The sequence below is a fragment of the Poecile atricapillus genome, chromosome 22 (assembly GCF_030490865.1).
Source record: "Poecile atricapillus isolate bPoeAtr1 chromosome 22, bPoeAtr1.hap1, whole genome shotgun sequence".
Classification (NCBI taxonomy): domain Eukaryota; kingdom Metazoa; phylum Chordata; class Aves; order Passeriformes; family Paridae; genus Poecile; species Poecile atricapillus.
This window is the reverse complement of record NC_081270.1, coordinates 4,302,299-4,326,319: the sequence shown is the minus strand read 5'-3', so window position 1 is coordinate 4,326,319 and position 24,021 is coordinate 4,302,299. Positions and strand designations below refer to the sequence as shown.

The window sequence follows — 24,021 nt, the reverse complement described above, 5'->3', positions numbered from 1 at the left end:
CGGCTGCGGTTCCGCTGGGGGGATTTGGGGGGATTTGGGTGTTTTCGGGGAGCGGCGCTCGGGGGGCGTGGCCAGGCCCATGGGAGGCGTGGTCAGGGGCGTGTCCTCCGCAGGGGGCGGAGCCGGCTCTCGCCATCTTGGCGCGGAGCGGCCGCGCCCGGCTCGGCCCCGGCGCTCGGCCCGGGGCGGGCGCTGCCCCGCCCGGCATGCGGGGCCCGGCGGCCGCCCGGGAGCTGCTGGACGACGCGGACAACGAGGAGGACGTGTCGGGTAGGCGGCGGCGGGCGGGGGGCACGGGCGGGGCAGTGGCATCGCTCCCCGGGTCGGTCCGGCCGTGCCGCGGGCCATCCCCGCTATCCGGACCGGAGGGGTTTGTGCTGGGTCCTCCTCAGTAGCCGGTTCGCTCCCGGGCGGTGCCTGGCGGCCGGCTGGTTCCCCGGGCTGGGCTTGGTGCAGAGATGCCCACCCTGTCAGACCTAAACCAGCACAGCGTGAATCAGTGAATCACGGAATCGCAGGATGGTTTGGGTTGGGAAGGATCGTAAAGACCATCCAGTTCCACCCCCTGTCACGGGCAGGGACACCTTCCACTAGAGCAGGTTGCTCCAAGCCCCGTCCAACCTGGTCTTGAACACTTCCAGGGATGGAGCATCCATCCACAGCTTCTTTGGGCAACCTGTACCAGGGCCTCACAGAAGTCGAACAAGCAATATGTCCTGACTGCTCCGAAGTGATGTTGCTGTATGACCTCAGAAGTTAAAAATAAAGACATGGGTCTAAAGCCGTGTGGAGACTGGCTGGGATGCTGGGATGCATTGTCTTTGGGGACATAATGATGGGAAGGGGAGTGTGCACTAGCATCAGTGCCTCTGCCTAGGGCTGGGTCCCTGAACTGGTGTGAGCAGCTCAGAACAACCTGGCAGCTGTGGCATTGTGGCACCCATTTTCTTCATGAACCTTTCCGCTCCTCCACTGACTGTGTTTGTGAGCTCTGCCTGGGGATTGGAAAGGTAAAAGCCAAGTGCTGCCCCAGTGTCTGCAGGCCCAGGTCAGCAGGAGCAGCAGCACACGGGGTGTCCCCATGCCTCTCTCTGAGAGTGCAGTGTGAGCTGCCCACACCTCCGTGCTGGGTGTGAGTGGCAGGAGGATCTGGGCACGGGAAGAGCTGAGGCTGGTGCTGCTGGGCAGGACCCTTGAAGGGCAGCTGCTGGTGTGTGAGTTTGCAGGAGAGGCCACAGAGCTCTGTCTTGTGGCCTGAAGCTGCTGCTCAGGTGTGCTCCTCTGTCATGGTGAGCACAGTGTCTTATGCCTCTGCAGTCTGTCCATGTGAGCTGTCCCTTTTGTCCCCAGAAGAAGATGATGGGGTGCTGGAAGGATTGGATGAGTTTTTTGCAGAAGACCAAATTGTGGTACAGAAAAAGAAGAAATCCAAGAAGCTGAAAGATGGCAAGGCTGCCAAAATCAAGAGGAGGAAGAAGGAGGTAACACTGCATTTTCTCACACTGGGTTGGGGTTCCTCAGCTGTGGCACAGAAGCAGCAGCTCAGAGTGTTGCTGGCAAGCACCTCTTGCATCTCTGGATGGAAAAAAGGGTCATTATTGGGGTTTTCCTTCACTGAGCAGGTGCTCTCCCAGCCCTGGGAGGTGACCCTCTTGCCCCTGATGTCTCTTGCCCAGCCTGGTTGCTCAGGAGTGGCAATGTCCCCTGCAAGTGGTCTCTGGGGAGCAGCTGTGGGGAGAAGGGGCCTCCATGGTTTCTGGCAGCGATGCAGGCACCTACCCCACAGGAGCAGCTCAGCTCTCATTGGGTACATCGGTGTGTGCAGCGGTGCCGTCCTGCCCCATGTATTGAGTCCTCCCACCCACACCACAGTGCAGCATCCGGGGGCAGCAGTCAGTCTTGCTGATGTGTGCTGCACTAACTCGGTATCTGGGACTCAAGTTCCCAAGGAGGGAGAGGCAAACCACCATGTTGGGACATTGGCAGGGCTTGGAGGTTTCTGTGGATACTGGTGTGGGCTGCACTCATTCCAGCTGTTTGCAAGTGGGATGGTCCAGGGGCCTCTAGGATTTGGTACATGGAAAGACTTCTCTTGCCTTCTGCAGGAAAACAAAGGTGAGGATTTGTGTCCTCAAGGGTCAGGCCCTGCACTGGAGGTGTGCTGCTGGGTTGAGAAGGCTGGCTGTCTCTGCTCCCAGAGCCCTACTCACTGATGCTGTGCCACTCACTGTCCTGTCCCTAGACAGTGCTGGACACAAGGACAGGAGCAGACATCTTGTGTGCTGGCCCTTTTCCTGCCTAAATGTAGACAGGCTGCTGGGAAGAAAGGGAGCAGTGACAGTTCCTCAGCCCACTACTTCCCCTGCTGTGGCTGAGGAGAAATTGCTCACCCAGCACAGCCTTGCCAAGGCAGAGCTGGGTGTTGCTGATCTCCCCAAGGGAGCTGTAAACAGATCAGCTGGATGAGGTATCACGTTGAAGTGCTTGTGGTACGGGTAGAAGTGTGATGAGCTGCTGCGTTAAAGACAAGTGATCCCATCCTGTGCTGCCTCTTGCCATCGTGGCCCTGAGCAAGCTTGTTTCTGTTGTGGCCACGGTGACGTTCTCTTTCTGCAGACACCACACAAAGCAGGCTCAGGCCCTCTGCCCCCTCTACCTCTCCCATCATTAGGCTCAGTTTTTTCCCTATGCTGTTTTCTGAGAGGGGGAAAATAAAACACAACCCCAAGTTATTTTCACCTCTGCCCCTTTGCTTTTGCTGCTGACCTGCCTGAGCCCTGCAGCTGTGTGTGCTGAGCTTGGCTGCTGCTAAGCTGGGGGTGGGGAGGAAATAACGGGCTGAGAGCCGTCCTGTTTTTTAATTAATGTTTTGTGTGGGCAGCTCTAACCAGCTTCTGCCTTTGGGAGACTGTCCCCTCATCTGTCAAATCCAGGGAGAAGCTGGTGCTGGAGCTGTCAGTTGACATGAAGCACACAGGCTGCCCTCAGGGTCAGGGGGTACAAGATAGAGGACCTTGAATGAGGCTTCCTTTTCCTGAACTTCTCAAGAGTTTTGGGGGCAAATGAACCTTACCCCTGCTAGAGGCGGGTGGGAGTGAAGTGCAGGCCTTGGTGTGAGGCCAGTGCCTGTCCCCGCTGCAGTCCCTGGGCTTTTTTGGGGCTGCCGTGCTGCACTGCCGCGGGAATTCGCCGGCACCAGCCGCAGTGGAGCTCGAGGCGATGCACGAATCGGTGCTGCAGCCCCCCGGAAAAAATCCGCGCGGAACAGCCAGGCTGTGCTTGGAACCTCAGCGCAGGCAGATGAAGGTCCTTGGCAGGGAAGGCAGCGGAGAGGGAGATTCAACCTGTACTGCAGCAGTTCCCATGGAAACCAATTATCCTGTGCCCAATTCCAGCTGTTCCTAACCCCGCTGAAGGAGAGGCGCGGGCTGCTCCGAGCCCCGGCAGTCAGCGGCCGGGGCCGGGGAGGTGGCTCCGGCAGGAGGGGCACGGGGAACCGGGGTGGCTCCGGGAAGGGCTGGCGGGGCTGGGCGCTGTCCGCCGTGCTGGCAGGAGCCGGTCCCTCGGCTCTCCCCGAGCCCGGGTGCTTCTCGGTGCCCCCAGGGGACCCGATGGCTTCTGGAGGGAGCTGGAGAAGCTCGAGGAGGGGCCCGTGGGAACCTCGTGCAGTTCAACAAAACCAGGTGCAGGTGCTGCACCTGGATCACGGCAACCCCTGATACCAATCCAGACTGGGCAGTGATGAGATATCATCGAGATATCCATCGAGGGCAGCCCTGCTGGGAAGGACTTGGGTGTGCTGGTTGGTGAGAGGCTGGACATGCCCTGGCAGCCCAGGAAGTTACCTGAGTTCTCTGCCCATCAGGCATCCACATTCCTTGGGATGGTAATTCTGTTACCATCCACGTTGTGCAGTGGGTCACAATTTCTCCAGAAATAAACAAAAATATCCCTGGGCAGTCCCTACTCTGGCTCTTCCAGCACAGTGTAGCCGTGGAAGCTTGCTCCTTTCTGACTGTAGTGAAGCAGAGTGCATCCCTCTGCTGGAGACTGGAGGTTTCATGTGGGAGAAGAGTGAAGTGGGGATAGGCTTGTTCTTCGCTGTCCTTTTCTGTTTTAGGGGAGCAATGATGAAATGTCAGAAAATGAAGAGGAGATCGAGGAGAAATCAGAAAGTGAAGGGAGTGACTATTCTCCCAACAAAAAGAAGAAGAAAAAACTGAAAGACAAGAAGGAGAAAAAGCCAAAACGGAAGAAGAAGGATGAAGAGGAGGATGACAATGAGGATGGAGGTTTAAAGGTACAAAAGACTTCTCTGAGCTGGTGCTAGTGTCCGAAGCCAGACTTGGATAAGGGGAATTGAGGGTTTCATGAGGAGTTTGCCTTGGGTTTGGTAAGGATGAGGTTGCAGGTGAATGACTGGGACAGGAGAAGTTCTATTTCCTTGGTGTTTATCTTGAATGCAGGGAGAAGTTGAGTTTCTTGCAGCTGTGAAACCTGCCAAGGACTTATATAATGTTCCATGGTGGAGAGCATTTGCATGGTGCCATGTTAATTTGTTTTTGGGACTGCATGAAGCATTAATTTGTTAAGCACTTGCGTGTGCTGTTTCATAAATCCCAGAAACAAATCCCTGCATATCACTGACGAGGGAGATATGGAGCACATGACAGACCCAGCCTTGTGCTGCTCATCTGCAGAGCTGTGGCTGTTTGCATTAATGATGATTCTCTAAATCTCCAGGAGCCCAAGAGCTCAGCCCAGCTCATGGAGGAATGGGGTCTCGATGACGTAGATTACGTTTTCTCAGAAGAGGATTATCATACTTTGACGAATTACAAGGCTTTCAGCCAGTTCCTCAGGTAGGGACTGTCAACCTGGTGGTTGAGGTTTGGGCATTGCTCAGTCAGCAGATGAAGTTGTGAAGTCAGTTCTGCATTGCCAGCTCTTTGTCACTTCTTCCTCCCAGCTCCATCCTCAAAACTCCATTTATTTGCAGGATTAACTGGAAACAGCTGAAGCATTTGCCTCTCCTGCTCTCCAAAGCCCTATATTTTGTGTATGCTTATTTGAAGAGTTTCATGAGAAACACAGTTTTAATGAATTTCTGCTTGTACCATGAGCCTTTCAGAGCACAGCAGGTATTTCAGGGAACCGAGGTCTCTGAGGAGGTTTAGGTGTGCTCCCCTTGCATATATTTGCTTAAGGAAGCTCTGGGTTTCTGCTGCCTCCCCATGAAACTCCTGCTGGGAGGCACCACTGCCACGTCGTTTGGGCTGAAGCACCAGAACATGAGGGCAGGAGCAGACACAACACAGTGCTGCTGACACGTGGTTCTCCCTCTCCCCTGCCCTGCAGGCCCCTGATTGCCAAGAAGAACCCCAAGATCCCCATGTCCAAGATGATGACAGTGCTTGGTGCCAAGTGGCGAGAGTTCAGTGCCAACAACCCTTTCAAGGGCAGCTCGGCGGCGGCGGCTGCGGCAGCTGTTGCTGCAGCTGTGGAGACTGTCAGCATCGCCCCGGCGCTCCCCGCCAGCCCCCAGCACTCTGCCCTGCCCACCGTCATCAGGAAGGCCAAGACCAAGGAGGGGAAGGGTGGGTGCCACTTGTGGGGGGCTGCTCTTGCCAACAGAGCTGACATGGGGGCTGCAAAGCACAAGCTTCAGCAAACTGGGGAGCAAAAGAGGGTGCCAGAGGGGTGTATGCCCTTGCAGAGGTCCTTGAGAGGCATGTGGTTCTTGAACCATGGCAGATCGAGCCTCTGGGTCTGCTGGATGTTTGGCAGTTTGTGGCAATTAAGATGAGCAGTAGTGGGAAAGGGAGGGATCTCCCTTTGTGCTGTGCTCCTCCTTGGGAAGTTGCTGTTCCACTGTGCTGGGGGGTGATTTGGGTGACAGTTGTTTGCAGAGTACCAAACAAGTTTTCAACTTCTTCAGGTCCAGGTGTACGGAAGAAAATCAAGGGCTCCAAAGATGGGAAGAAAAAGGGGAAAGGGAAAAAGATGGGAGGCTTGAAATTCCGGTTTGGAGGAATCCCCAGCAAAAGGAAAAAGGGCTCCTCTGTAAGTTTGCAGGGCTTTGGGTCTGGGAGGGAAGTTCTGGGACAAGCCCTTATTGGGGATGGCACAGCCACCCCATGCCAGGGGTGTCACAGCCTCATTTCTGCCCCTCTGTGGGGCACCAGGCCCCAATCAGCACATCCACTTCCACCCATGTCCAGACTCAGATTTGTGAGACTTATGTGTTTTTTGCTAAAATCACATGACCCTGTTTACTTTCAGCAGTGCGGGTGATAATGCCATCATTTCAGATTTCATTTGCAAAGGAATTCTTCAGGGCTTGCACTGCAGCTGAACTGTGCATCACAGAGAATTCTGGGATGCTTTAATTGCACTAACAGGGCCTGCCCACGGCAGCTGGGATCCTGTGGCATTGCCTGAGCTGCTGGAGCTGCCCAGCCAGAGCGCACTGGGCTCTTCTCAGTGCACCAGTATCAGGCATGTTTCAAGGAATTAGCAGCATTTTAAAGACTAATTTCCTTAGTTAACTAGTGACTGGGGGTGGGGCCCTTCTAGGTGTTGATAATGTTGGATAACCCCCTCAGCTCACTGTGTTGCAGTTCTGGCTCCAGTTCCCATAACATGTCCTGTTTGCAAGCACATCCACGTGTTGAAGGTTGAAGAGCAGGAGCCACTCATTGCTGCAGATTTTCAATCATGTGTCACAAAAAATTCCTCCTCTGCTCTAGATTCACACATTCACCTTCCACAGAGTCACAAAGAGCTCAGGCTGCCTTCTGCAGCTGGAGCTTGAGCAGCTGGTTAGGAGTGTGCATGCTGGGGATTTTCATGCTTGAATCTCCCAAGTAAGAATTCAGATATCTTATGTTTTGACTCCTTTCATGCTGTGGGAATGCCAAGTGTGAATGCCTGAATTCATGGGAACAGGAGGGATGGCACAGCTGAAATGGGTGTCAAAAGAGAGAGAGGCTGCAAAGTTCTGCCAAGTACTGGAAAAAGGGGCCTTTGGATGCACAGGGTGGGAGTATAGGGTTGTTCTTATCCAGGAGAGCAGTGTCAGCAGTGGAATGACAGCTGGGATGCCAGCACTTGGACTGGGTGTGCTTTGCTTTTCCCTCTCTGCAGAGTGAAGAGGAGGAACGGGAAGAATCCGACTTTGACAGCGCCAGCATCAACAGCTCCTCCATGCGCTCCGAGTGCTCGGCTGGCCTGGGGAAGAGAGGGAAGAAGAGGAAAAAGAAAAAGAGGAGTAGGCCATCCTTTGTTCTTATTCTGGGTGAATTTCCCTGTTCAGATGGTGCTTCCCTGGCCTGTGCAGGTCCAGGCTACGTCTGGCACTGGCTCGGTGGGAGAGGATGTGCCTGTGCCTGTCTGTGTGCCTGTGCCCTGCTGCTGGGGGCTTGTTCCACCAAGGAAGTTTCAGAGTTTGTGGGGTTTCCAGGGAAGTGGTTTTCTGAGGAGCAGCCCCCGGAGAGCTGTGGCTTGTGGCAAGCTCCCAGCAGAGCAGGGCGGGCTGTGGGTGAGACTGTGTGAAGATGAAGGATGGTTTGTCTGTGTGAGGTGTGCAGTCAGGCAGGGGCAGGTAACAGAGCTGTGGTAGCAATGCAGGGACAGGGAGGCACGTGAACCATGGTGGGAAGTATCTGTCAGGATCTGCCAGTGGCTGTGTGACCACATTTGTGTGCATGTCCCTTTATCACTTCCCGGGTGGATGTTGTGCCATGGCACCTCTGTCCTCATGCTGCTCTGGAGAGCAGCCCCCTGTGCTGAGCACGTTGCCTTTCTGTCTTGTGTCCTTGTTTGGCATGAGATATTTCAGATCCAGGTGCATCCTTTGGCTTCTTAGCTTTTCTGATCATTTTTGCTTCCAAGAAATGGAAGGGTGGCTTCTGGGCTGGGGGTCATGTAGGGTGTGACACCAGCCAGCCTCCCCATTGGTCAGCGAGGCTGGGCTTGCCAGCTAGCCCTGTGTCTTGTGTGTGAAGGGCATTGCTTGTGGCGTTGTGAGGGCCCTGGTGCTGGAGGTAGGCAGCTCCTGCTGCGTGCTAGAGGAGTGGAAGGTTGGAGTTCCATACCAGGAGTTTGTGGCAGAGCTGGGAATTGAGATGAGCCATTCCGGCACTTGCAAGGCCTCGTTCCTCTCCTCCTTTTCCTGTCCATGCTGTGTTGAGAGTGCTCCTGCCTCTGTGCCGAGGAAGAGCAGAGTAGTCCCAGGAGAGGAGTCCTGTCCTTGGCCGTGTCACCCTTGCATGGTGCGTTTGCAGCTGGTGCTGGTGCCTGGGGAGGTTTCTCTGACCGGCCTCCCTTGCAACCTCTCCAGGTTCTGGCATTCTCCATTGAGAGCCTGAAGGAACCAAAGGATGATACAGTGTGGAGAGAGAGACAGAGGTGAGATGATGCTGTGTGCAAAGGTGAACTGTGGTGCTGAGGGACAGAGAGGTAGTGGGAATTAACAGGAGGGGTCTGAGGTGAAATGCTGTCCTTATTTCCTTAACTGTATGGTAGAGGAGCAAGTGTCCCATTCCCTCCGGGAGAGCTGGCTGCTCAGCCACCCCTCTGACTGTCACCTGTCCCTTGCTTGCAGTCGAAGAGGGGGACGGGTACGAGACGGACCACCAGGACTACTGTGAGGTGTGCCAGCAGGGCGGGGAGATCATCCTGTGCGACACCTGCCCCCGCGTCTACCACCTGGTCTGCCTGGACCCCGAGCTGGAGAAGGCCCCCGAGGGCAAGTGGAGCTGCCCCCACTGTGTGAGTGGGGTTGGGGCCCCGTGGGAGTGGGTGGGCTGCTAGTGGAAACCCTCGGTGTTACACTGGCTGTGCTTCCCCAGGAGAAGGAGGGCATCCAGTGGGAGCCGAAGGAGGAGGAGGAGGAGGAAGAGGATGGTGGTGAGGAGGAGGAGGATGACCACATGGAGTTCTGCCGGGTCTGTAAGGATGGAGGGGAGCTGCTGTGCTGTGACACCTGCCCGTCCTCCTACCACCTTCACTGCCTGAACCCACCGCTGCCGGAGATCCCAAACGGTGAATGGCTCTGCCCACGCTGTACAGTGAGTGTTACTAGCATTCCCATTCCTTACTTTGTCCCTGCTCCTGCACCTGCCTGGCCTGCAGTGGCTCTCATGGCTGCTGCTGCCCCTCACAGCCCTGCCCTCTGCCCCAAACCCCTCCCTGAGGAGTGTTGCTGGCAGGTGCATGTGCCTGAGGGGGCAGAGTGGTTCTGGAAGGCTCTGCTGCCTCTGTGATCTCCCTGTGGGAATTGCTGGCTGGCAACTTCCCAGCCTGGTTTCTGATGGGATGTCAAGCCTTGTTTGATATGTGGCCTTTTCATCCTGGTGGCAAGGCCCATCCCCATGGGGGATGCAGAAGTGTCACGAACACTTATCAGGCACCCTGTGCTGGCTGCTGTCCCCTTGGCATTAAGGGCCCCCTTCTGCCCCCCAGTTCCCTGCTCTAGCTCCCCATGGCCCCAGACAGGGTCTCACCTTAAACTCTGTACTCTTGTCTGTTCGCTTCTGTGTCCCCAGTGCCCTCCCTTGAAGGGCAAAGTCCAACGCATCCTGCACTGGGCCTGGAAGGAGCCGCCGGCCGCCGCGCTCCCGGCAGCGCTGCCCGCCCCGGACCCCGAGCTGGCTCTGCCCCCACCGAAGGTGCTGGAGGGAATCCCGGAGCGCGAGTTCTTTGTGAAGTGGGCAGGCCTCTCCTACTGGCACTGCTCCTGGGTCAAGGAGCTGCAGGTGAGCGCCCGTGGCATTGGTGTAGAGCCCCTGCCTGTCCCTCTGCCCCGCTGTCTGTGGGCTGAGCGTGGCTCCTCCTGCTGCAGCTGGAGCTCTACCACACCGTGATGTACCGCAACTACCAACGGAAGAACGACATGGATGAGCCACCAGCCTTCGACTACGGCTCTGGGGACGAGGACAGCCAGAGGGAGAAGCGGAAGAACAAGGACCCCCAGTATGCCAAGATGGAGGAGCGGTTCTACCGCTATGGCATCAAGCCTGAGTGGATGATGATCCACCGCATCCTGAACCACAGGTGAGGAGCCTGTAAGGGAAATTGTGCCATCCTTCCGCAAGGCCGAGTCCTTGGGCTGGTGGAATTTCAGCTTCTGGCCTGTGCTGAGGTCTCTGTTGCCTTGGAAGTTTGCTCCCAGGGTGAAGCTGAGCCTGGAAGGGGATCCATGCTGCCTTATTTTCATTTCTGCTATGTTGCACATTAAAAATAGACTTACAGCAAATTTTTCCTAAGGTGGATGCACAGTGTTGTTCCACTCTTCCCAGTCATGCTGTTTGGGTCCTGTTAGAGCCTGACCATTCTGTAAATTCCAGTGCTGAGGGAAGAGTTGGAGCATGTGGCTTCCTAACAGAGCTTTGACATTGATGTTTCTTTTCTGTAGAAGAAATTCCCTGTGAATGGAATGTGCTGTGCAGATGGGCTTTCTGCATCGAGTGGTTGGAGACATGTTTTTGTTGAATTTCTACATTTCAAGTGGCAGCTTGAGATATCAAGCAGTAGCAACAGCTCTGCTGGAAGGCTGCGTGGCAGGAAAGAACTACAGCTGGTTGTTTGATTTTCATGTGAGCTTTACCTTGTCCACTAACAAGGCAGCAGGTTTCCCTGTAGGCACAGAGTCAGACTTGGAAGTGTGTTTATTCTGTTTTTAGTGTAAGCAGAACTTCCTAGAGTGGTGAATGCTGCAGGTGAGAGGGGAAGCACTGGTATCAATCCAGGCCTGGTGAAACAGGGAAATGAGGTTGTTCAGTGGAATGGAAAGCAGCCTGTAAAGCTTAATGGTTTGACACACTTACAGATGAATAGGCATTTCTGCTGGAAGTGTTGATAATTTATGTTTTTCTACCTCAGCCTGGGTGTCCTAGTCTGTAGGTGAAGGCAGAGGATGAAGCATCCAGCTCTGTGGAAGTAGATCATGGTGAGCTGCTCCCAGGGGCTGGTGGCGTTCACTGATCAGCTTTCTGTTCCCGGTGTTACAGCTTTGATAAAAAGGGAGACATCCATTACCTGATCAAGTGGAAGGACCTGCCCTATGACCAGTGCACCTGGGAGATTGATGACATAGACATCCCTTACTATGAGAACCTCAAACTCCTCTACTGGAACCACAGGTATGAGCCCACAGCCAGGGGAGCTGGGCAGAGCCACGGCAGCCCGTGTGGGTGTTTGGGACAGGGGGGACACAGAGGTGCCCCCCTTTTGAACACACTGACACCTCTCCCAGTGACTTCTCTTCAAGAGCAGTGGCCCAGCACTGGTGAAGTCTGGCCCTCCTGATGTGCCGTTTCAGGGCTGCCGGGCAATACCACCTACTCTTTTCCAGCTTGTGTTCCCCTTCCCCTGTGTCTGCACTGCCATGACATTCATGGCCTCCATGGCCATGCTGCCTGTTTTGGGGGAAAACCACAGTACTCCGAGTTTGTTGTTCTTCATTCTGGAGACTGTTGTGTGGACTGTTGTGAGGGAAAAATCAATGCCCTGTGAGTGCCTGTGCTAGCTGGGCCAGAAGAGCTCCTGTGGGGAGAGGGGCAGTGGAGTGTGGGAGGTGTTTCTGTCCCTCAGCTCAGAGCTGAGAGAACAGTGACCCTCTGCCATCCCTGATGTGTCTGGCTGTCGCAGGGAGCTGATGCTGGGGGAGGACACGCGCCCTCTGAAGAAGCTGAACAAGAAAGGGAAAAAGCTGAAAGAGGAGAAGCTGGAAAAGCCTCCAGAAACACCTCTTGTGGATGTGAGTGAGAGTGGTGGGGATAGTATGGTGGCATGGGAATCTAGAGGGAGGGTGAGCTGTCTGTGCCCTTGTCCTGTGATGTTGTCCTCCTCTGGTCCTCCTTTGGGGACCCTGTTTTCATTGGAAATTCTGGAGTGGTGTTGCTGTGAAGTGCCTGGGTGCTGGGCTGTGCCAGGGACCATGTCTGTGTCCCCCTTGGAGCTGTTGGATGTTACAAACCTAAAGAGGGATGTGCTTGGCTGCAGGGGAAGGAGGGGCAGGTGGTTTTTACTGCTCTGTGCCATGGCTCTCTTTTCAGCCTACAGTGAAGTTTGACAAGCAGCCGTGGTACATTGATGCCACGGGAGGCACGCTGCACCCTTACCAGCTGGAAGGGCTGAACTGGCTGAGATTCTCCTGGGCACAAGGAACAGATACAATCCTAGCTGATGAAATGGGGCTAGGGAAGACAGTGCAGACTATTGTGTTCTTGTATTCCCTGTACAAGGAGGTGAGTGGAGCACCCAGCGGTCCTCAAGGTGGCTGAGAGCTGCTGAGTACGGGGAGAACAGCCTGGGCTCTGTCTCCCTGAGCAGGGCCACTCGAAAGGGCCATACCTAGTCAGTGCCCCCCTCTCCACCATCATCAACTGGGAGCGTGAGTTTGAGATGTGGGCACCTGATTTCTACGTTGTGACCTACACGGGGGACAAGGAGAGCCGGTCGGTCATCCGGGAAAATGAGTTTTCTTTTGAAGACAACGCCATCCGGAGCGGGAAGAAGGTCTTCCGGATGAAGGTGGGAGCTGAGTCTGTGCCTGCCCCATCGCTTTACCTGTCAGTAAGAAGGGGAGAGGAGAATTTGACCTGCAGAGGGAGGCTGGTTAGGTCTCTGATCAGCTATGTCCCACAGAGGGAAGCTGGCATTGTTTACAAACAGGAGATTTGTGATGAGCTTTACAGATTTCTGCCAAAGCTTTTCTATTTCTGTAGTCTCCTGCTTGGTTCTTGTGTTTGGATGTTCTGCTGGCATGACCCAGCCCTGCTGTGGGCTCTGTGCCAGGCAGTGCATCCCTTCTCATCTTGGATCACATGCAGCAGCTGCAGCGAAGTGAAGGCTGTCCTCTTTGCTGTTCCCTTATCCCAGCTTTTCTCTCCCTCTGCTCCTCCAGAAGGAAGCCCAGATCAAATTCCATGTCCTGCTCACATCCTATGAGCTGATCACCATTGACCAGGCAGTACTGGGCTCCATAGAGTGGGCTTGTCTGGTGGTGGATGAAGCACACAGGCTGAAGAACAACCAGTCCAAAGTAGGTGACAGGCATTTGTGAGTGCTTTTTCTTCAACATCCTCTAGCATTATTAATATTATTAATATATTAATATTATATATTAACATCCCTTCAGCAGCAGGAGAGGCAGCAGCCTGGCTGCCTGACAGTCCCTGGACAGGCTATTGTGGAAGGGAACTGATCCCTCTCCTTCCTCTCCCCTTTACCTGAGGATCAATGCAGTCTCCAGCTCCTGGGATGTTCAGTGTCCCTGGTGCAGGAGACAAGTGGTGTGACCCAAGGACACACAGGATTGCTGCCTGTGCTCAGTGGGAATGGCTGGGGGCAGGACATGCTGGCACCCTGCTCGTGCATCCTGAAGAGTCCCACATTGGTTCCTCGCAATCTTTGTCAGCCAAACTTATTTCTTTTCCAGTTCTTTAGAGTACTGAACAGCTACAAGATCGATTACAAGCTGCTTCTCACAGGGACTCCGCTCCAGAACAACTTGGAAGAGCTCTTCCACCTGCTCAATTTCCTGACTCCAGAGAGGTTTAAGTAAGTTGCACTTACCTGGGCCATTGGGCCAGCATTATCTCCTCATGTGCCTTGAGAGCTCTGCCCTGGATTTTAAGTCATAAAGCAGCAGATCCCTTCGCTTTCACCTGCCCCTGTTGCTTAGTGCCATGGGGGTCTGGCTGCTTCCACAGCAACCTGGAGGGGTTCCTGGAGGAGTTTGCAGACATCTCGAAGGAGGACCAGATCAAAAAGCTCCATGACCTGCTGGGTCCCCACATGCTGCGGCGGCTCAAGGCCGATGTGTTCAAGAACATGCCAGCCAAGACGGAGCTGATCGTGCGAGTGGAGCTGAGCCAGATGCAGAAGTGAGTGATTCTAGTGAATTCCCCAGGGGTGTCTGGCTTCTCCCAACAGGGTGAGGTGTCAGTGGGGCTTGAGGGGTCAGATGCACCCCACTGGCCTGGGGCCTGCTGCAGGAAGAGTGGGAGTACTTTGTGTGTCACCAAGGGGTGTGTTCCATGTGGTTGAACTGACTCTCTGCAGTCCTGGGGACATGGGAGGCTGGCAGTGTGGCTCTGCTGGATCTTGGGGCACAGAGAAAACACTGAGGCTGAATCCCCTTCTCCCATTCCTGGCACTAGGACATGGCCTGTACTGCTGGTGTGCCTGGGTCAGCCTGGAGCATTGCTGCTGCCCCAGCTCTGGTTCTGCAAGGCTGACCTCTCCAGTGGCATCTCTTGCAGCTCGGGACACCTGCAGGAAGGGCCTGTCACTTCTTCCCTGCCTGGTGGGCAGGAAGGCTTGTCTGGCACAGCAGAGGGGGGGTGGAGGTGCTGTGCCCCCCAGTCTATCCCACTGCCAGGGCTGTGATCCCCCCAGAGCAACTGGAAAGACACAGCCCTAGGTGCTGAATTAGTTTTGAAACCCTCCAGATCTCCTGTTTGCATCTCCAGTGACCCTAGGGAGGTTTAATTCAGTCCCCTCCTGTTTGTGCCAGTCCCACAGCTGCCCCAGCTAACAGTGTCTGTCCCGTCCCCCCTCCTCCAGGAAGTACTACAAATTCATACTGACAAGGAACTTTGAAGCCCTGAATTCGAAAGGTGGTGGGAACCAGGTCTCACTTCTCAACATCATGATGGACCTGAAGAAGTGCTGCAATCACCCATACCTGTTCCCTGTGGCGGCTGTGGTATGTCCCCTGCCTTTGCACCCTTGGGCATGTCTCAGAGTGTTGGGTGCCACCTGCTTCCATGATCCTGCTTTGTGGGTTTCCATGAGAGTGGTTTCACACAAGGACTTTTGTTTTTTGTTTTGGAAAAGCAAGTGAAGTTCTCCATGAGGTTAATGCAGGTTATCCTTGTGGGCACTGACCATGCTGCCTTCACAGGAGGCTCCAGTGCTGCCCAATGGATCTTATGATGGGAATTCTTTGGTCAAATCTTCTGGGAAACTGATGCTGCTCCAAAAGATGCTGAAGAAGTTACGGGATGGGGGTCACAGAGTTCTGATCTTCTCGCAGGTGAGAGCAGGGAGGGATAATAATAAATTTTTTAAGGAATTTTTAAAATTATGTATGGTGAATTTGTGCTGGGAACAGACAGAAATAGGTGGAATAGCTGGTGACAGCTTCTCCCCCAGGCAGCCATGGCAGTAATAGTGGAAGGTCTGTGTCCCAGCTCGCTCCTGCGGGAGCACCTGTCGTGTTTAAGAGCTCTGTTAGCTCGGGATAGAAAGGAGACAACAGTCACGAGGGTCCCCTTTGGGGAGGGACAGTCAGACACAATTCCTTCCTGCTGGCAGAGTTGTCTCTAGGAGATGAGATGTGAGTGTTCCTCCTCTGGCAGCTGCCTCTTGGCTGTGCTTGCTTTGCTGTGCTGCCACCACTGAGGCCTCTGGGCTGCGGGCAAAGACCATGCTGGGGCAGGGCAGGTCCCCAGGGGAGGCAGGAGTGTTTGGCCATGCAGACCCTCTCATGCCAGGGTCACCTTGCCCTGTAGATGACAAAGATGCTGGATTTGCTGGAGGATTTCCTGGAGTACGAAGGCTACAAGTACGAGCGGATTGACGGGGGCATCACCGGCGGCCTGCGCCAGGAGGCCATCGACAGGTTCAATGGTACTCACCTTCCCACCTTGCTGAGGGGTGGGCATGGGGGGGATGGCAGTGTGTGGCCAGCAGCAGGTTGTCTGCCAGTGCCCAGAGCTTGTGCCACGCTTGCAGGTCTGGCTTCCTGCGGCACGGGGGCTGCTCGTACCAAGCCTTTAAGCCCTTTAGTTGGTTCCCACAAGGAACCGTGAGTGTGCCAGCAGCTGTTCAGCTGGAAGGGCTCCTGCCTTTCCCTCCAAGACCTCAGCAGATGACAGAGCTTCCCCTTTGCTCTGGAGCTGGGTTCTGCAGTACCTGGTTCCCAGGGAGTGATGTGTTTTCAGTCCTTGTCACCCCTGCCTCTTGCTTGTTAGCTTTGGAAGCTGTTCTGTCCCTCCAAAATGGTGCTGCTCTTCTCTGTGAGCTGTGCTTCTTTCTGTCTCACCTGTTCCCACCTCTGGGTTTGTTGTTCTCAGCTCCTGGGGCTCAGCAGTTCTGCTTCCTCCTCTCCACCCGTGCCGGTGGTCTGGGCATAAACCTTGCTACGGCCGACACTGTCATTATTTATGATTCTGACTGGAATCCCCACAATGACATCCAGGTTTCTGACTTTCCCTTTTCCTTCCTGTATAGTAAGTACCTCTCTGGCTCTGCCCTCTCTTTGCACACCCGCACTGGGATTTCAGTATCTTCTCTTGAGAGCTCCTGTGTTTGTGGGTGTTTCTGCTCAGCGGTCCCCTTCCCGCATCCTCTGGCCTCATCCTGGTCTCTCTGCAGGAGAGACCTGACACATAAAACTGGCTCTCCCCTGTGGCATTCTCACTTCTTCCTCATACTTGTCCTCAACTGATTGCCTCTCATGCAGCTTGGAGGGTGAGAAGCATGGCCCTCTTGTCCAGCTGGCACCGTGCCACCCTCACCAGCTCCATCCTCTCCCTGCAGGCGTTCAGCAGAGCTCACCGCATCGGGCAGAACAAGAAGGTGATGATTTACCGCTTCGTGACCAGGGCCTCTGTGGAGGAGCGCATCACCCAGGTGGCCAAAAGGAAGATGATGCTCACCCACCTGGTGGTCCGCCCAGGGCTTGGCTCCAAGTCGGGCTCCATGACCAAGCAAGAGCTGGATGACATCCTCAAGTTTGGGACAGAAGAACTCTTCAAAGATGATGTGGAGGGTGAGGTGGGAATGCTCTGTGTGAGGCAGGGCCCTGTCTGAGCTGCTGGGGCTCACTCTCCTCTCCTTGTGCCACAGGCATGGTGTCTCAGGGACAGCGGATTGCCATGCCAGATGCTGTTACCCCTTTCTCCGACACACTGTCAACAAAAGGGGGTGCAGCAACCCCTGGCATGAAAAAAAAGCATGGTGGCACCCCACCAGGTGTGTATGCCCTCTTTGCTGGGGTGACTCATCCCCCTTCCTGTCCCCTCACCTGACCTGACCTTGCGTGGCTCAGGAGGGGACTGTCCCTGATCTGCGCTGCTGTTCCACTTGCTTTGCTCTCCAGGTGACAATAAGGATGTGGATGACAGCAGTGTGATCCACTATGATGATGCTGCCATCTCTAAGCTTTTGGACCGAAACCAAGATGCGACTGATGACACGGAGCTGCAGAACATGAATGAGTATCTCAGCTCCTTTAAAGTGGCTCAGTATGTTGTGAGAGAAGAGGATGGTGTGGTAATGTGATCAGTATCATGTCTTATAATCACCCCTTTGTACATCCCTCCGTGTTCCCTCTGCTCCCTGTCCTGTCCCTGCGAGTGCTTGGCATGGGGCAGGACCCTCCCTGCTCTCTCTCTGTGACTGCTTGAGCCCCTTGTCTCCGGCTCTGCAGGAGGAGGTGGAACGGGAGATCATCAAGCAAGAGGAGAATGTGGACCCTGACTACTGGGAGAAGCTGCTGCGGCACCACTATGAGCAGCAGCAGGAAGATCTGGCCAGGAACCTGGGAAAAGGGAAGAGAATCCGCAAGCAGGTCAACTACAATGACACCTCTCAGGAGGACCAAGGTACAGCCACAGGTGCTCGGCTGCTGGCTGAGCTCACGGGACAGACAGAGCTGTCACTTGGTGTCTCTCTGCAGTTGGTAGATTGCCTGGATCTGTACTTCCCAGATTCCTAAACTTTCCAGTGTAGAAATTTTCAAAGATTTTTTTTTTTTTTTCTTTTTATCAGTTGATCTGTAAACTCTGGTTTTGCTGGAAGAATCTAAGAAAGACATATCTGTGGGCAAAATATTTCAAACTGGGTTTTTGCTGTATAACAGAATGCTGATTCTGTAAAACCTGAGAACATGATTTCCTGGTGCTGTGTCCCCCTCTCCTGCTGCCTGGCAGTGAATGCCTGTCTTACCCTCAAGCAGGCTCTGACCTGTTTAGCACATCCCACCCAGGGAAGGTCTTCTAACCTGGCCTCCCTTGTGTTCTGCAGAGTGGCAGGACGAGCTCTCTGACAACCAGTCAGAGTATTCCATTGGCTCTGAGGATGAGGATGAAGACTTTGAAGAGAGGCCAGAAGGCCAGAGTGAGTTGGGATTTGGAATCATCAGGAATGTCTGGGTTGGAGGGACTGGTGTGTCCAGGGCTTCTGTTCAGGGGACTGTTTCCCTGCTTTCTGTCAGGTGAGGAGCTTTCCAGGGCAGGAAAGGCAGCCTACTTCTTCCTTGGCCTCTGCAGGACTGTAGTCTGGTCCACCATGAGGACCTGGCATTGTTCCCCTTTGCCTGGGAAGGGCAGAGGAGTGTCCTGGCCTGGGGAGTGGTGGCTGGAAGGGACCCTGCAGTCTGGGCAGATGCTCTGGTGGGTTCTGCTCCCATCAGGAGGAAGGGCGGGAAGCCTGGGGCACATGAGGTGTCTTTCCTGGCTGCCTGGCCCATCCATCACTGAGGCTGCTTGGCTCTAGGTGGCAGAAGACAATCCCGGAGACAGCTGAAGACTGACAGAGACAAACCTCTCCCTCCTTTGCTGGCAAGAGTTGGGGGGAACATCGAGGTGAGCCTCAGCTTCAGCCAGAGCATGGCCAATGCTGTTGTGCCCAGGCTGCCCGTGGGCTGCATCCCTCTGTATGGAATCACTGGCACATTAGTCCTGGTCCAGCAGTGCCTGTCACGGCTGTGAGGCTCCAGGATGCTGCTTGCTACTGAGGCCACTCTGTGATCCCAGCAATGCCTTTGCTTCCTGCAGGTTCTGGGCTTCAATGCCCGGCAGCGCAAGGCATTCCTGAATGCCATCATGCGCTGGGGAATGCCGCCCCAGGATGCCTTCAACTCCCACTGGCTGGTCCGGGATCTGCGAGGGAAGAGCGAGAAGGAGTTCAGGTACGGAGGTCCTGGCAGGCAGGCAAGGTAGGGAGCCTGCACCACTTTGCCCTGGGCTCTTTTTGGGGAGGCAGTGTCTGTTTCATTGAGATGGTGTCTCTTGTTCCTTTCCTGGGTGTGAGACTTCCCTCATCCATGGGTGGCTGGGGATCATGTATGTGCTGGGTTGAGGACTGAAGTCTGGCTCTCCTGGCAGGGCGTATGTCTCTCTCTTCATGAGACACCTGTGTGAGCCTGGGGCAGATGGTGCTGAAACCTTTGCGGATGGCGTTCCCCGGGAAGGGCTGTCACGCCAGCACGTGCTGACTCGCATCGGTGTCATGTCACTAGTAAGGAAGAAGGTGGGTGAGTAAAATGATGAATGAGCCTTTTCAGGAATGTTCTGGAGACTTTTCCCAATGGGGTAGGTGCAGCAATCCTGCCACTTGGTCACTCTGTGAGTGAGCAGCCTGGACACACTGACTTGACACCAGCTGGGAATGTCCCCCCTCTGTTTGACCTGATCATGTGTGTCTGTCCCAGGTCCAGGAGTTTGAGCATGTCAATGGGAAGTACAGCACCCCAGACCTGGTTCTTGAGGGCCCAGAGAGCAAGAGATCCAGTGAGGTTGTGTCTTCAGATCCAAACACACCTGTCCCGGCCAGTCCAGCGCACACACACACGGGACCAGGGGCCCTTACAGGTATCCAGGGGGTTGTGGCTGTGGTCTGACTTGGCAGGGAGGTGGGCCAAGACACCAGGAAGTTTTGCAGGTGCTTGACCCATCTTGCCCTGCTCAACAGCTTCCTGGCTTTGCTCTTCTTACAGACAAAACAGAAGCACAACTAGGGTTCCATGAGGAAAAGGACCCAGTGGAGCAGAAGCCCAGAAAGGTGTCTGACAGCCAGGTGAGGTGGCTTTGTTCAGCATCTCCTCCAGGAAGTTTCCCCTGCTCTGCCTGGGAACTTGGGGTACTCCCTAGGGAAGGGAGGGCTGGGCTGACCTGGAATGGGTGCTTGGCATTTAGGTGCCTGCAAGTGCTGAGGTGGAGAGCGAAGAGCACCCAGAAAGCTGCGACAGCAAGGAGAGGCCAAGGGAAGAGAAGCAAGAGGATTGTGAGAAGGCTGAGCCTTCTTCTGAGCCCCTGGTGAAAGGTGAGGCTGTGTATCTTCCCTGTATTGCTATGGGAAACCTGAATGTCAGAAAGTCCTGCAGAAATTCCTGAAATAACAAGTTGTAAATTGCATGAAATGGTCATTTTGGGGGGCATTTGTTCCTCCAGATGTCTCAGGGAAGAGGGAAAATGAAATACATTTATTTGATAATATGCAGAAGAATGTTCTGTTTAAAGTTCTTTGAGCATCTTGACTATACAAACCATATAGCTACTTTACCCTAAAAGGGAAAGTCTGTCTGGATAAGTAGGTTGTTCTCTGCAGAACATTTTCCATGTCAGGCATTTCTTGTAGGCCTATTTCCTCCTGCAGATGAGGGGATTCAAGAGCAAGAGAAGCCTTTGGAGAAGGCGGAGTTGAGCAGCAGCCCAGGGAAGGGGGAGGATAAAGAAGTCAAACCAGGTGAGGCATGAGACTTTGGAGAGAGAAGAGTGGGAAGAATTCCCAGAGTGAGGCCAGTGCCTGGCACAGTGACAGAGTGTGCCCACAGTGTGGTGGCAAAGCTGCCATCAGCACCAGCACCACTGGTGCTCAGCAGCCACGAGTGGGAACAAGACCCTGTTGGGGTGGGCTGTGCTAACAATGGGACCTGCTGGGAGGGACTGGGGGCTTTTGCAGCAGTGACTGGCTGTTGATGGGGCAGGGGTGGCACCAGTGGGTCCAGTGGTGGAGCACAATTAGGCCAATTCCTTGTATTTGCCAAGCAGAGGATGGCAAGGAGGAGGAGAAGGAGCCAAGTGATGCCCAGCAAAATGGTGACAAAGAAGAAGAGGAGGAAGGAAAGAAGGATGACAGAAGCATGAATTTCAGATTCATGTTCAACATTGCTGATGGTGGCTTCACAGGTGAGAGTGAGAGACGAGGTGTTAGCCTCGTGCAAAGCTGCTGCAGGGGCTCTGAACCTGTTCAGGGGATGTGACCCTTGTCATGGGCCATGCATGGGCTGGTGCTTTGCTGGCAGCAGCAGACCTGGGAATGTGCTGTGCCTGTGGTCCTGGGAGGTTCCATTGCTCGCCCTGCCCACATGCTGTGCATTGACTTGCAGTCCAGCTGCCCTGACCAGGCTGTCTCCCTTCTGCTTCCACAGAGCTGCACACGCTGTGGCAGAATGAGGAGAGGGCTGCCATGTCCTCTGGCAAGATCTACGACATCTGGCACCGCCGACATGACTACTGGCTGTTGGCAGGAATTGTCACGTACCCTTTGACCTGGCAGAGCAGGAGGCAGTGAGGCGAGAGAGGCCTCTGGGGGTGTGGGAGCTGGGCTGGCACTACAATGATGAGCAGGGAGAGGGTTTAGGGCCACAGTGTTGCTGTGGGGTGGTGGGCAGGCTGTTGGCTGGCTGATTCTGCCCTTGACACTTGCCCCACACCAGTCATGGCTATGCCCGCTGGCAGGACATCCAGAATGACCCACGTTACGTGATCCTGAACGAGCCCTTCAAGTCAGAGATACACAAGGGGAATTACCTTGAGATGAAGAACAAGTTCCTTGCCCGGCGGTTTAAGGTGAGTGGCAGGTCCAGGGCTGGTGAGTCCTTGCTGGTGGGAGGACCAGAGCAGCACGTTGAAGCCTGGAGGGAGGTTGCCAGCATCTTCTGTGAGTAAAGTGGGGAGTGGACTTTGCGAGGGGCACTGTGATTTACTGGTTTATAGTGGGGTGGGGTTTGGTCCTGAGTCCTTCCCCTCCTGCCCCTCCCAGTTGTTGGAGCAGGCCCTGGTGATCGAGGAGCAGCTGCGGAGGGCGGCGTATCTCAACATGACCCAAGACCCGAGTCACCCGGCCATGGCACTGAACGCACGGCTGGCAGAAGTGGAGTGCCTTGCCGAGAGCCACCAGCACCTCTCCAAAGAGTCCCTGGCTGGGAACAAGCCTGCCAACGCCGTCCTGCACAAGGGTGCGTGCCTGCAGGGCTGGGGGAGTCTGCTCTGAGGCTAGGAAGCATTCCCCACCCTCACCTGGGGAGCCAAGCAAGGAGGTGTCCCCATCTTGTTCTCTCAACCAGGAGCTGCCGGCTCCTCTCAGCTTGCTGGCTCTGGCAGGCATCCCCCCATGTACCTCCTGATTTACTTGTAGTGCTGAACCAGCTCGAGGAGCTGCTGAGTGACATGAAGGCTGATGTGACACGCTTGCCCTCCATGCTGTCCCGCATCCCGCCCGTGGCCGCCCGGCTGCAGATGTCAGAGCGGAGCATCCTCAGCCGCCTGGCCACCCGTGGAGGGGATCCAGCTGCCCAGGTCTGTGGGGACGGGCACAGACCCTTCTCTGTGAGGGTCACGGTCAGGTCAGGGCTGCAGGCCCGTGTCTTTTCTCCCTCCATGTCTCCCCAGGGCTCCTTTGGCTCAGCCCAGATCTTCAACAACAACTTTGGGCCAAATTTCCGTGGTCCTGGGCCGGGTGGGATTGTCAACTACAGCCAGATGCCTCTGGGACCCTATGTGACTGGTAGGTTGGGGTTTTGCTCTTGGGCAGAGAAATTCAGAGGGTGGATTTGGGCGTTCCAGGAGTGCTGCCAAAGGACAGTAGTGAGCAAGGTGTTTCCTCTGTCACCACAGATATTTAGCAGTTCCCATGATTTTCCCCTGCAGCTCCCACTCCTAGCCGAGGTAAGGTTGCGCTTCCCACCCTCTGTGCTCTGTTTGCTGGGGAACATGAAGGGGGTGGGGGGCTAAATGGAGACTTCATTTTGAGCTGCCCCCCCCCAGTGCCAGTATCTGGCAGTGGCCTGACTCAAGCAGCTGCAGTAGAGGTGGGAGCAGATCCTTCCTGCAGCCCCTCCCAGGTGGGGTTGGCATGTGGGGAGGGTCCAGATTTGGCTGGTGGGCAGCCCTCCCCTCTTCTCGCAGCAGCCCTGGGGGACAGTCCCCTGTCCCTGGCCATGAGCCGCTGTTGCCAGAGGTCAGCGGGGAAATTGTGCCAGCGTTGCCTGCGTGGAGGATGAGCTGCCGCCGGTGCTGCCGCGCTGTCCCGCTCCTGCTTCAAGTGTGCTTTGCCTGCTGCGGCCCCCGTGGGAGCGGCGGGGCTGGGGGTTTGTGTCCGTGTACATTTTTTGCACTTTCTTATTGAAGACTTGAAGAGTTTGTCTGGGCAAGGTGGGCTGAGGGGAGGGAGGGAGGGCTGGAGTTGCGGTGTTTGTCTGGTTGTGTTGGCAGGTGTGGGGGTGAGTGGAGGCCAGTGGTGCCATGTCCCAGCCGGCTGTGCTCCCCAGCTTCCCCCTAAGGGCCATCTCTTCATCCTCGTGGTGTTTGAGCAAGCCCACGCCTGCTGCTGCCCTGCTGGAATCCCTGGCACTGCTGTGGTGTGGCTGGAGTTCCACATGTGCCGGGCTTGGGGCAGGCAGATGGAGGGGATGTGGGTGGGACAGAGGGGACAGCTGGAACTGGGATGGGGATACCTCGAGCGTGGTGACACCGGCAGCCGTAAGCAACGCCCCTGCATCCGCTTCGTGCTCTGTGTGTCCCGGTTTCTGTTCTGTGTTTTAATAAATCCTTTGGGAAAGACGCAGTGGAGTCTGGCAGGGAAGGGATGGTGGTGCAGCCTTGGGTGGGGACTGGCCATGGTCTTGGTACCCCTGTTGTCCTGCACACATCTCCACACACACACACACGTGTCCACAGACACAGACAGATGTCTACACACACGTGCATGTACACAATGTGTGCACGTGGAGACACAGGAACATGCATACATGGACACTGAGAGACCTGAGAATGTCATGTGTATCTGCACAGATACTGTAACCTCTGCATGAATGCACATATATGTAGGTATGTCTACATCACCCCCACACGTGCCTCTTCATATACAGCATGTGTGGATCTGTGTACACACCCATGCAGATATACAGAAATGTAAATTTTAGATTTGTGTGTGCATATATATCTTTATGTAAGCATACAGAGCTAGAAATACTGATTTATTTAGGTACTGCTATGTGGG

General features: G+C 55.1%; 1 protein-coding gene across 10 annotated transcripts; it reads left to right on the top strand.

Moving 5' to 3' along the window:
• Nucleotides 1-11: 11 nt before the first annotated feature.
• On the top strand, nt 12-23,579 carry CHD5 (chromodomain helicase DNA binding protein 5). 10 transcript variants are annotated; one of them, XM_058855015.1, is made up of 42 exons: nt 12-270; nt 1,354-1,481; nt 4,121-4,300; nt 4,744-4,862; nt 5,359-5,597; nt 5,939-6,063; nt 7,147-7,270; nt 8,606-8,772; nt 8,853-9,071; nt 9,549-9,758; nt 9,845-10,056; nt 11,013-11,144; nt 11,653-11,761; nt 12,060-12,251; nt 12,337-12,537; nt 12,911-13,048; nt 13,445-13,566; nt 13,719-13,892; nt 14,575-14,716; nt 14,915-15,046; nt 15,525-15,642; nt 16,089-16,213; nt 16,555-16,786; nt 16,864-16,989; nt 17,117-17,289; nt 17,447-17,621; nt 18,043-18,135; nt 18,514-18,602; nt 18,795-18,928; nt 19,125-19,269; nt 19,451-19,610; nt 19,736-19,815; nt 19,935-20,061; nt 20,377-20,484; nt 20,790-20,927; nt 21,170-21,278; nt 21,458-21,590; nt 21,784-21,979; nt 22,159-22,319; nt 22,413-22,527; nt 22,638-22,688; nt 22,929-23,579. In XM_058855015.1, the coding sequence occupies exons 1-41, from the start codon at nt 207-209 to the stop codon at nt 22,643-22,645; spliced, it is 5,874 nt and encodes a 1,957-aa protein (XP_058710998.1). In that variant the 5' UTR covers nt 12-206; the 3' UTR covers nt 22,646-22,688; nt 22,929-23,579. The 10 variants fall into 10 exon arrangements, with proteins under 10 accessions (XP_058710998.1, XP_058710999.1, XP_058711000.1 ...); XM_058855016.1 differs by having other exon boundaries at nt 1,351-1,481; nt 12,914-13,048; XM_058855017.1 differs by having other exon boundaries at nt 1,351-1,481; nt 20,395-20,484.
• Nucleotides 23,580-24,021: the final 442 nt, after the last annotated feature.

Bases quoted from the DNA above. Each gene is read 5' to 3' on its own strand.
- CHD5 (XM_058855014.1), top strand. From the start codon at position 207: ATGCGGGGCCCGGCGGCCGCCCGGGAGCTGCTGGACGACGCGGACAAC. The intron at 9,072-9,548 runs GTGAGTGTTACT...CTGTGTCCCCAG, and splicing joins GGCTCTGCCCACGCTGTACA to TGCCCTCCCTTGAAGGGCAA. The intron at 15,047-15,524 runs GTGAGAGCAGGG...CTTGCCCTGTAG, and splicing joins GAGTTCTGATCTTCTCGCAG to ATGACAAAGATGCTGGATTT.